The following is a 12,942-nucleotide window of genomic DNA, read 5'->3' on the forward strand; positions in this document are numbered from 1 at the left end:
ACAAATCCCATCCGAGTCTCTCTCAGCAACCACTCGTTGGACACAAAATCCGACCAGCGATAGCCAAGGATTCTCCGAAGAGACCTGGTACCAAAGGAATTAAGTCTCCGTCTCAGATCATTGGTCAGAGTCCAAGTCTCGCACCCATAGAGCAAGACTGGAAGTACCAAGGACCTGAAGACTCGGACTTTCGTCCTCCCGCACAGGTACCGGCAGCGCCACACCCCATGATCCAGTGAATCCATGACTCCCCAGGCCCGACCCAGACGTCTATTGACCTCTGACTCGCAGCCAGCAGAGACATGAATATCACTGCCAAGGTAAGTGAATCTCTCCATGACCTCAACATCCTCACCACAAACAGACACAGACAGGACAGCAGCATCCAAGATGTCACCGAAAGCCTGGATCTTAGTTTTGGCCAAGAAACCCGTAATCCCAGCGGCTCCGACTCCTCATTCAGCACCTCGAGGGCCCCCAAGAGGATGTCTAAAGTCTCCGCAAAGATGACTGCATCATCTGCAAAGTCAAGGTCCGAGATCTTGACATTCCCAAATGACGCACCGCAACTTGATCTCTCCGACATCCTCCCTAGAATCCAGTCCATACAAGTGCTGAAAAGTGTGGGGGCAAGTACACATCCCTGACGAACTCCAGTAACAACTGGAAATAAGTCAGAGATGGTACCACCACACTTCACAGCACTCTCAGTATCAGAGTAGAGTTCAGATATCAGATCGATCAGTTTTGGTGGCACCCCACGAAGACCAAGAATCCTCCAGAGGACATCCCGATTCACTGAATCGAACGCTTTACAGAGATCATCATAGGCTGCAAGCAGCCCCTGCCGAAACTCTCATCTGCGTTCGGTGAGGACACGAAGTGCAAGGATACGGTCAATCGTTGACCTCTTTGGTGTAAAGCCTGACTGCTCTGGACGCTGGTGCTCAAGCAGATGGTGGCGAACCCTATCGAGAATTATCCGAGCAAAGACCTTGCCCGGCACTGAGAGCAGCGTCACCCCTCGGTAGTTGATGCAGTCTTGGCGATCACCCTTCCCTTTCCAGAGAGGGACAACAAGGCCCCTCTTCCAGTCAGTTGGGATGATGCCTGTGTTTCAGGCAGAGCACAAAACTGCATGCAACGACACGAGTGCAGCATTTCCACCAGCCTTGAGAAGTTCGGCATGGATGCCACAGATCCCTGGAGCTTTGCCCCGTTTCAACTGGTTCACCGCAGCCCGTGTTTCCACAAGCGTAGGTGGACCACAGTTGATTCGAGGGTCAGCAACAGGGATTGTAACACCCTTGACGTCCAACTCGACAGTTGGGGGATCAGCCTGGTACAACCGCTCAAAGCAACCGGCCCAGCGGGCCTTCACTTCAGACTCCTCTGTCAAGAGCATACCACTCTCTGCTCGAACTGTAGTGCTCCGAGGGATGGGCTTGGATGAACGTAATGCGCGAATTCCCCTGTAAGCGGGACGAGAATCACCTGTCCACAGGTGATGCTCTACCCCCTCACAGATTCCTCGCACATAGGCCTCCTTGTCCACCCTCAGTGCACGTACAGTTTTACGCCTCAGCTCCCTGAACAGCTCAGCTCTGCCATTCAGCCTGGCCCTTCGACTCTGGTCAATGGTATCCAGTCTCCCTTGAGAGACAAAATTCTTCTTTGCCCTGCGGTGAGCTCCAAGGCATCCACCGGCAACATCAAGGACGGTGGTCTTGAAGGCGCTCCACAACTCTCCAGGACCCCCCAAAGTACCCAGACCCCCCAAGTGTCCACTCAGCCTGTTCGCAAACTCCTCAGCTACTCTCTCATCCCTGAGCTTGGCAACATCCAGCCTCGGCTGGGATGGTACCATTCTCCAGGATTTAAGGTGCAGCTTTAGAGTTGCTACAACAAGCCTGTGGTCAGTATTGAGGAACTGAGCACTCCGGTAGACCCTGCAGTTCTGGATCATCCTCCAACGACCGTCAATGAGGACATGGTCAATCTCCTTTGCCACACCGCCAGCGTTGGAATACCAAGTCCAGCGATGAGCTTGTGGGCGCTGAAACCATGAACCAGCCACCCTAAGTCCATGACTTCTTGCAAAGTCAAGGAACTTAGTGCCATTCTGGTTCATAGTTCCTGACCCATGGGGACCAACACACACCTCATAACCGTCCCTATCAGTTCCAGTCGATGCATTGAAATCCCCCAAGACTAGAAGTGTATCTCGTCTGGGGCACTGATCAACCACAGACTTGAGTGTGGCGTAGAATGCATCCTTCACGGTGAGATCACTCGCCTCAGTCGGAGCATAAACAGAGACCAGGGAAATGACACCTAAGGAGTGACGAATCCTTAATCTCATAATACGCTCGTTGACCGGTGTTACCTCAATTATCATTGGGGTCAGCTTATTGGACACAGCTACAGCAACTCCTTGGGTATGGTAACCATCAGAGCGACCAGACCAATAGTAGGTGTAACCACCCACCATTATCTCGCTGCAATCCGGTCTCCGAACCTCAGAGAGAGCTGCAATCCCGATGTCCAAACGCTTGAGCTCAGATGATAACAGAGACAGGTGATCATCCTCTCTTAGGGATAGGACATTCCAAGCACCCACACAAAGGGACCGCCTCAGGTTAACCCAAGGAGACCGCCGTCTGGTGGACGACACCTCAAGGTAAACAGGTTTCCAAAGAGTCAAAATAGCCTGGGTCATTACTTGTCTGTTAGCCTGGTCTTAGTTTTGGAGTCTATTTTCTCCCGACTTGCTTGGTGAGCCGACACGATCTATTGGTGGAGATGCGGAGAAAATAAAAGAAGAAAAAAAAACTCGGGACTGAACTTATACTTTAAATGAAAAGAATATCAACGAAATTTACATGTAAATGCTGAGGAATTTTATTTGTCAACATAAAATAATTTTGTTGATTTTCAACTTTATTTTCAGAAACTTTTCTTCTACTTTCGGAAATTATTTTTTCCATCATCAGAATGCTGATTGGATAGTGTAGACCCCTTGGTATAGTTGAGATGACGCTGGGACTATCCTTTTTTTTTGTTTTTTTTAGTTACCACCCCAGGAAATGTGATAAGAAGGAAGGTACATACATGTTGGTTTCTTAAATCAATTGTATTGCATTTTCATCAAGATTTTTCTCGAGACAATTGGGTTTGATCCCTATCCCAGGTTTGTCGTTAATTGTTCGCGTTTCGTTTCTTCAGGCAAGTGAATTTCATTTCTGTTGTTAGGGTTTTCAAGTCCGTTGCACCTCCCTTTGATTGCGAGTTTCTTTAGATTTGTTGTTTAATTTCAAGTTAATCAGTATTTCATTCATTGCATTTCATCTTGAGGTATTAAAAATGGGTGGTATTTTAAAAAATTTTTTTAACCTTGTCACCATTCATTACATCATTCAAACATTGGATGCATTCATGCCAATTGTTGATTCGTTCATTCGCCTGTGAACGGTCTGAATGCATGAAACACCATTCTTGACCAAGTAGTGACCCACGGTCGACTAAGTATTCAGAGCTTTCGGCAGAAGAGCGTTTTTGTGTTCACACACATGGTTGGCATTATGAGGATTGCACTGCCATCATAGAGATTTCAATGAACATTCATTTACTGATTCTAAATGTACCACGAGTTTGACTTCATCGATTGTTTTATTGTGTGGTTTAATTGTAGTCCTGGGACGTTTATGGGTATGTTGAGGCCATGATAGTTCTATATGAGAAAAGGAGTCCAGTGGAAATGAAAGCATTCAGTGTCAGATATACCGAACCATCGGTTTATCAAAGTAACATGTTTGTTTAATGGCTTGAATGCAAAACCACCCAATGAGGTTGAGTTTGTAAAAAAAAAAAATCCCCATTTTTGCTTCCTGTCAGTTCTATGCACCCTGGTGTCACTTGTGTCAAGAGCTGCACCCCCTCTGGGAAGAAGTGGAACGAGAGCTGAGTGACTGGGCCAAGGAAGAGCCAGGAAAAAATGCGATGAGGAAGGAAATCACAGTTATTAATATCGGCAAGATGGATGCAATTCGCTTTTCCTGTATGTTGTGTCTTCAAAACGTGTTTAAATAATTTTAATGAAAATCGACTTGGATGTAAGCTTGCTTTAAGTTCTTAAAATTAAAAATTCGCATCATTATTGGTTTTCACTTTTTGTTTTGAATTAAATGATTGAGAATGTATTTGAGAAAGGTTAGCATTTATAATTATTATTATTATTTTAACCTTGCTGCTTATATTGAATCAATTTTCCTGATAAATAACTAGAATAATATCCATGATATCAGCTTACTTTTAACAAAATGAATGAGAAGATTCTAGACTTTTACAGCCATTATTGAATGACCTCGAAGGTTGTACTTATATAACACAAGACTTTCAAAATGACTTACAAATGCTAACGAGGCCTTTCATGCACATGCACTGTGCGTTTTCAGTGACTCGCTTCCACTAGCTGGGGAACTTTTAACCTGTCATCGCTAGAATTAAATCAATAAGTCAAATAGTCTTTTAAACATAATTTTTTTAAAAAAATAAACAAAATAATAAAAAAATTAAACAATTTTTAAACTAAAGAGTGGAAATTAAACAATGGTTAACCATAATGGTTTTGTTCCTGGATGCAAATCGGACTCATGAAAATATATGAAGGACGAGAAATATCTGTGTTTGAGATGTGTCGAGTTCGTACCATTTCCTGTTGATACAAGTGAGTGGCGGGAGTCTCTCTCTCTGTCTGTCTCTCTCTGTCTGTCTGTCTCTCTGTCTCTCTCTCTCTCTCTCTCTCTCTCTCTCTCTCTCTCTCTCTCTCTCTCTGTGTCTCTGTCTCTCTCTCTTTCTCTCTCTCTGTCTGTCTCTCTGTCTCTGTCTCTCCTCTCTCTGTCTCTCCACACCTATCAACTCTCACTTTTTTGCCGTGAGACTCACGACTTTCTGATGAAAGTCACGTTTTCATGTTCTCACTATAAATTCTCACACTTTAAAAAAAAAAAAATTCTCAGCACCAAAAAATATTTCCAACATTATTGCATTGCGACTTTTTTCACTGATGTTATAACCTTGAATACCGACTTAAATGCGATTGCTTTGCATAGTTCCGCACTTCCTATATGAGAGACGGAGTATGATTGGTCAATTATCGATGACCATCCTGATCCAATGAAATGTCTTGTTACTGGGGGGTTCATTTTTCGCGTGAAATCGCCGCAAAATACTGGGAAATACTATCAATATGCTGAAATAATACATCTTTATTACAAAGATGATGAGTGTTCTAATTCCTGGACAGCATTTGATCTGTTGATGAAAATAAAATATATGTCTTGTTTGTTCATGTCTTTTAGTCCATACAGTGGACTAAGCAGTAACATGACATAAAAACCTATCTTAAGCCGCTGTCACACCATGACGATTTAGCCAGCGTATGCCGATTTATGAAAAATTTGTCTAAAACGCTGGCACACGTTGAATACGTTATTGGTGCATTTTGTATATGTTAAGAGCACGCTGAAAAACACTGCCATAAGTCGTAGTACGTTGGCTTTAAACGTTGTACTTTTGGGTTGACCGCAAATTTTTGCATGCTTGAAATTTTATGACGTATGCCGGCGTATGACTCACACGTTCCGCTATGCTGGCCATAAGTTGTCGGCACGTTATGCGATCGTTGACACACGTCGACACGTTGCTTGTAAGTTAATCATCAGTCGAAACACGTCGAGGTAATGTTTAGCGTACCCGAAACTTATTTATAACCTATGAGTAACGTGTTGTAGGCACGTTACACGAACGTTGTTCACACTTCGCAACGCGTTACTTCAAAAAGACGTAGACATACTTGTCGTCTTCAGAACGACAACAGAACTTACTGAACGTGTTTCTAACTTACATCTACCGTATAATGGCGTATTGGCAGCGATTAGGGGAATTGGTATATACAAATGGGCTTCCTTCACAAAAGGAACCCGTCAGTGTTCCAGACTCCACGTTGAGTAGATGTCAATGTCAGTAGTATCAGTAGTAGTAGAAGTAGGTGAGCATTTCAGTAGTAGTAGTTGTAGTAGTAGTAGGTGAGCGTGTCAGTAGTAGTAGTAGTAGTAGTAGTAGTAGTAGTAGTAGTAGTAGTAGTGGTAGGTGAGCGTGCCAGTCGTAGTAGGTGAGTGTGTCAGTAGTATTGGTAGTAGTAGTCGGTCCATGTCAGTAGTAGTAGGTGAGCGTGATGGGGAGGGTGTGGGTGATGATGGATCCTCGTTGCGTCCACGAATAGGAGACTACTTTGCACCATTGTTCGATGTTCTTTTCGGCTAATTTTTTTTTTCTCATTCCCACGATGAACTGTTTTTTTGTTTCAGTTTTAAAAGTATTCAAAACGACTTGGACAAATGCATAATGTACTAGTAATGAACACAGAACGCTTCGATAACTTATAGATAAGTTATACCAACGATTGATTAGTGTGTTTTAGGCGTCCACAACCTATGCCCAATGATAGTCTAACGTATGCATAGCGTGGCAGTGTATCGTCGACGATTACGTGAGGTTTTCTATTCATAGGCTGCAACTTCACTTTTAATAAATGGCTGTCAGTCGCCTATTGTTTTTGGACGCTGGTGCTTGGCAATTGAAATCGTTTCCATTGAACGGGTCAAATCGCTTCCACTGGACAATTGAAATGATTTAATAATAATGCTTGGTTATCCTTGGACCCACTCTGGCTAGCAGCTCGTCGAACATCGCTGGGGGCATTCGCAGGAAGTTGATGAAGGATGCATGGTCCTCGTTCCGGAGTTCCACCATGAGCTGCTCATATATGCCGTAATGGCGTCGCCTCCCGATCCATGGTCTCACCCAGTTCCTTCTCCTCCGTTCACGTCTTCTTCCCCCGGCTCTATTGGCACGCAACTGGTGCAGTGTCAACTCGATGAGGTCATGTTGATGTTCGAGGACAGGTAGGTATTGTCATCTCAGCGTTGCCGTATCCTCCATCTCTCGGAATGACATAGACATGTACTCACCACGAAGTCTAAAAAAAAGACGGGTTCCTCCTGCGAAGCCCCTTTTTATATACCAATTCCCCTAATCGCTGCCAATACGCCTGTAAGTTATCTGTAAGTTAGAAACGCGTTCATTAAGTTATGTTGTCGTTCTGAAGACGTCAAGTATGTCTACGTCTTTTTCAAGTAACGTGTTACGAAGTGTGAACAACGTTCGTGTAGCGTGCTTACAAAATGTTAATCATAGGTTATAAATAAGTTTCGGGTATGCTAAACATTACCTCGACGTGTTTCGACTTATGATTAACTTACAAATAACGTGTGTCCGACGTGTGTCAACGATCGCGGAGCGTGCCGAGAACTTATGCCAGCGTATGCGGAACTTGTGAGCCATACGTCGAGTACGTCATAAAATTTTCAGCATGCTTGAAATTTCACGACGTACTAGACGTACCACGGAATATGACAGCGTACTTCTTCATTTTTCAGCGTGCTCTTAACGTAAACACAACTTACCCATATCGTATTCGACGTGTGCCTGCGTTTTATACACATTTTTCATAGGTCGGCATACGCTGGCTAAATCGTCAAGGTGTGACTGCGATGTTGAAACTTCCAATTTTTAGGCGGTTATGATTTACATCGGCGTGCGGCAGGTTTTTAACAGGCTACGCCACGAGTTCGTCGGCGATACGTGCAGCGCGCTATGGCTAAGTTAAACTATCGTTGGGCATAGGTTGTGAACGCCAACAACATCTATAACACAACGAAACGTTCTGTGCCCGTTACTAAGGGCCCTGTCACACCTTGACGTTTTAGTCAGGAATGGCAACGTATAAAAATGCACGTAAAACGTTGGCGTACGCTGAAGTTTTGAGGTTTTTAAAAAAAGTTATGGTCGTATTTATAACGTGTTGGTCGTATGCATAACGTATTAGTAATAGGCACAGAACGTTTCGTTGTGTTAAAGATAACTTATACCACCGAATGCTTAGCCTGTTGTCGGCGTTCACAACCTATGCCCAACGATAGTTTAACTTAGTCATAGCGCGCTGCACGTATTGCCGACGAACTCGTGGCGTTCTCTGTTAAAAACCTGCCGCACGCCGATTTATATCATAACCGCCTGAAAATTGGAAGTGTCAACATCGCAGTCACACCTTGACGATTTAGCCAGCATATGCCGACCTATGAAAAATGTGTCTAAAACGCTGGGACACGTCAAATACGGTATGGGTAAGTTGTGTATACGTTAGGAGCACGCTGAAAAACAATGAAGTATGCTGGCATATTCCGTGGTACGTCTAGTACGTCGTGAAATTTCAAGCATACTGAAAATTTTACGATGTACTCGACGTATGGCTCACAAGTTCCGCATACGCTGGCATAAGTTCTCGGCACGCTCCGCAATCGTTTACACACGTCGGCCACACGTTACTTGTAAGTTACTCATAAGTCGAAACACGTCGAGGTAATGTTTAGCATACCCGAAACTTAATTTTTAACCTACGAGTAACGTGTTTTAACCTATGAGTAGCGTGCTTTGAACCTATGTGTAACGTATCTCAAACGCACATTGGCTTATGTATACGAATTTGATTGACGTCTTCCGGACGACCACAGAACTTACTGAACGTGTTTCCAACTTACAGCTACCGTATAATGGCGTATTGGCAGCGTTTAGGGGAATTGGAATATACAAATGGGCTTCACAATAGGAACCCGTCAGTGTTCCAGACTCCATGTTGAGTCGATGTCAATGTCAGTAGCAGTCGTAGTAGCAGTAGTAGTAGTTCGAGAGAATTTAGTGATGTCGATGTTCGTAGTAGTAGTAGTTCGAGAGAATTTAGTGATGTTGATGTTAGTATTAGTAGTAGTAGTCGCAGTAGTAGTAGTTCGAGAGAATTTAGTGATGTCGATGTTGGTAGTAGTAGTAGTAGTAGTTCGAGAGAATTTAGTGATGTCGATGTTAGTAGTAGTAGTAGTAGTAGCAGTAGTAGTAGTTCGAGAGAATTTAGTGATGTCGATGTTGGTGGTAGTAGTAGTAGTCGTACTTTCAAGTAACGTGTTGCAAAGTGTGAACAACGTTCGTGTAGCGTGCTTACAAAACGTTACTCAATGGTTAGAAATAAGTTTCGGGTATGCTAAACATTATTACCTCGACGTGTTTTGACTTATGAGTAACTTACAAGTAACGTGTTTTGACGTGTGTCAACGATCGCATAACGTGCCTACAACTTATGGCCAGCGTAGCGGAACATGTGAGTCATACGCCGGCATACGTCGTAAAATTTCAAGCATGAAAAAATTTGAGGAAAACCCAAAATTACAACGTTTAAAGCCAGCGTACTACGACATATGGCAGTGTTTTTCAGTGTGCTCAACGTATACAAAACGTACCCATAATGTGTTCGACGTGTACCAGAGTTTTAGACAAATTTTTCATAAATCGGCATACGCTGGCTAAATCGTCAAGGTGTGACAGGGCCTTAATGTGTTATGCATCCGACCAACACGTTATGAATACGACCAAAACTTAAAAAAAAAAACTCAAAACTTCAGCGTACGCCAACGTTTTACATACATTTTTATACGCTGCCATTGCTGGCTAAAACGTCAAGGTATAACAGCGCCTTTATGACTGAAAAAAAGGATGAATTTGGCACTAGAATGCGGGAAATTGTATCCAAGACACACCAGAAAGCAAACATTTTCTGGGGGAGCATGCCCCCAGACCCCCTTGTTTTTTTCTTCACAATTTAGGGTTGATAGGTCTGTCTCTCTCTCTCTCTCTCTCTCTCTCTCTCTCTCTCTCTCTCTCTCTCTCTCTCTCTCTCTCTCTCTCTCTCTCTCTCTCTCTCTCTCTCTCTCTCTCTCTCTCTCTCTCTCTCTCTCTCTCTCTCTCTCTCACACACACACACGGGGAATAGATGCAAAATTCTCGTATCAATTTCTCTCGTCATCCCGGAACCAAACAAACAAGATATTTTACTGTATTTATAACAGCCCTCACAGCTCCCACTCCCCCCCCCCCTTAAACATAATTAATAGTAAATATCATCATATTGAAAGCTGATTTTAAACGAACTCTTTGCATTCACAAATCCCATATGGGTCCTTCCCCTCAGTGTTCAGAAGCACCCATTTCAGATACACAAGCTTTGTGTATTTTCATGTTGCAAAGATGGCCTTTGCCAAAGAGTTGTTTACCATTACTTGGTAATGACACACAGCTTCTTTCCAATTGCAGACATCCATTAAATAAATCACTAAGCTTGTAAGGTTCACAAGAGGCATTCCCACAAGGTTCAAAGTCGACTCACTGGAAGCGATTCGTCGGGGGTTTGGGTAGCACACGCCCGTCTACTCAGGCCTTTCACTGGTCCACACCATTGGGAGTTTGCAGTACGGGTAGCTGCCCCTATGGAGAGCTGACCTAGTTGTGCAGACACACCCATTTCTCTCAGCTACTTTTCCAAGTATTTTGGCTTCTTTTAAAAGCTTTGTGAGACATTTTAGGTAACAATCTTTATCACACATGCACGCACGCACGCACGCACACACACACACACACACACACACACACACACACACACACACACACACACACACACACACGATATACTTTAGGGTGCCTCGAACACCGCTGTTTCTTGGGGTTTCTGCACAAGCACGCCGAGCATTCTCGGACAGATTACGTCATTTCGAAAGTCCCACATTCGGATCTTCCTCAGAAGGAACATCACGCTACAAAATTAATTCTATTTGCAAAACCACCCAATGAGCAGTGTTTCAGGTTATCAGGTTTCTTCTGTTTCTTTATGGCAATAGTTGTTTCTCAGAAAACAACTCTATAAGCCATACTAGCACTACATTTGTGGTTTATCTGGGAACCAGAAAGACGAGGACAAGGTTTATGACATGATGGTTTGATAAAATGGTTTTTGTTGAAATGTCTGACTTGTGCCATTACACCTGTAATGAGTTATGTGCTGAAACTCACCAAACTGTCCTTGTCGTGATTGCATACAGTTATCACATTATATCCCTGTTATCATTAATTGTTTTTTTATTCAACTTCAAACTGAGGATTCAAGCCAAAACAAACTATCTTGTATTGTTTTTTTTTAATTTTAAATAATGCTTTGCAATTAAAGTAATCAGTTTGGTCTTTTGGTCCATCCCACACTGTTTACAACCACCTTGAGAAGTTGAAGGTTTATGGACTTTAATTTATAGCAATTTATTTTGTGTGATTGCAGCTCTGGCATCAGATTTTGGAGTTCATGGTTATCCGACAATCAAACTGTGAGTGTGGCAACCGAATCATGTTCTGGCACAACACATGAATTACAATGATATGCAAACAGGAAGAGGTTATTTTGCCTATCACAGCTGTCTTATCGATATCACATTATCTACTTTCTTTACTTCAACTTCATTTAAAATTTCCTTGCACGTCTGCTTAACACTTATCTGTACACTGCAAGGTGGCAAGATAGTTCAGCATGTAGCCTGCTGATCTCCAAACTACATCTTCCTGGATTCGATTTTCGACCACTTCAAATTTGTTTGACAAAGATGCTGTTCAGCTGTGGTGCTTGCAAGACCCATTGCATTGAGAGCACACAGTCCCATCTGCATTTACGATGTGGTTGCTAACGATCCCAAGATGTCTTTTAAAATGAGTAGTTCATTGTGTTGGTATACTCTTGCCTAATTTGATGGTTGGAATTAGCTTTGTAGTTAGCACTCTCTGAAGCATGGAAAGTAATGCTGGAATGTGGGTTTGGTGCAGACACGATCAGACTAATGGTTTTTAGCTGTGCATTATATTGTTATGGAAATGACTTTGAGGGGCTAAGAATGCATACATTAGAATAGTTATTTCCCTTAATTTATGTTTTTGAAAAAGTGTGAAGTCGAACGACTCAAAATGAGTCAATAATCTTTTGGATAGCATGTTGGCTCCGCTCACAATGTGTATGTCGAAAAGTGCTTTTCCATAATCCCTTTTAAAAAGAAGTATTTTATCCCATGCAAATCTGTCCTTTTATGTTGTTGTTTTTAAAGATAGCACCTTGCAAGCAGACCAGAGATCGAGTTCAGGTGTGCTCTTGCAGGACCTGGACTATTCGGTAAGAGCCGACAAGCTTAGAGGTGTGGTTTTGGCTCAAGTGACGCCGAAACTGCCAATGAGCACCGAGTGGGCAGGGCTTAAGGCCCAGTCACACCTTGACGTTTTAGCCAACGTATGCCGATTTTTGAAATTTTTTTCTAAAACGCTGGCACACGTTGAATACGTTATGGGTAAGTTTTGATAACATTGAGAGCACGCTGAAAAACACTGCCATACGTCGTTGTACGTTGGCTTTAAACGTTGTACTTTTTGGTTGTCCTCAAATTTTTTCATGCTTGAAATTTCACGACGTATGCCGGCGTATGACTCACACGTTCTGCTATGCTGGCCACAAGTTGTATGCACGGTCTGCGATCGTTGACAGACGTCAATACATGCTACTTGTAAGTTAATCATAAGTTGAGACACGCCGAGGTAATGTTAAGCATACCCGAAACTTATCTCTAACCTATGATTAACGTGTTGTTGGCACGTTACGCGACCGTTGCCACACGTCGACAGACGTTACTTTTAAGTTACTCATAGGCTGAAAGACGTCGGTATAATGGATCGTCCTTGCGTCAGCGTCCACGGCCACGGCCAGGACACTTATTTGCAGCATTCTTCAAACTTTTCTTCGGCATGATGAGGATGTTCACACTTCGATGTCTAGCTTGGCTATGATTCCAATTGTCCATCGGCAGCGTCTATTTAAAATAGTCGAGTTTGTGCGTTTTAACACGTTCAGAAGAAACGCTTCAAATTTCCAAACCTCAGCGTCAAAAAACAAAGGCGAGTGACAGCAATTTAAAT

The 12,942-nt window shown here is 43.1% G+C and overlaps 1 protein-coding gene across 1 annotated transcript in view; it reads left to right on the forward strand.

Annotated features, from left to right (window-relative positions):
• Positions 1-12,942, forward strand: part of LOC147023362 (protein disulfide-isomerase TMX3-like) — an 89,297-nt gene that overhangs the window by 46,525 nt on the left and 29,830 nt on the right. Inside the window, exons 6-7 of the mRNA XM_085888702.1 lie at positions 3,895-4,057; positions 11,273-11,318. Coding sequence (XP_085744828.1) covers positions 3,895-4,057; positions 11,273-11,318 — 209 coding nt within the window. The remainder of the gene's footprint in view (positions 1-3,894; positions 4,058-11,272; positions 11,319-12,942) is intronic.

This window comes from Eptatretus burgeri, chromosome 7, assembly GCF_056783735.1.
Source record: "Eptatretus burgeri isolate ZD-2024b chromosome 7, Ebu_testis_v1, whole genome shotgun sequence".
Taxonomy (NCBI): domain Eukaryota; kingdom Metazoa; phylum Chordata; class Myxini; order Myxiniformes; family Myxinidae; genus Eptatretus; species Eptatretus burgeri.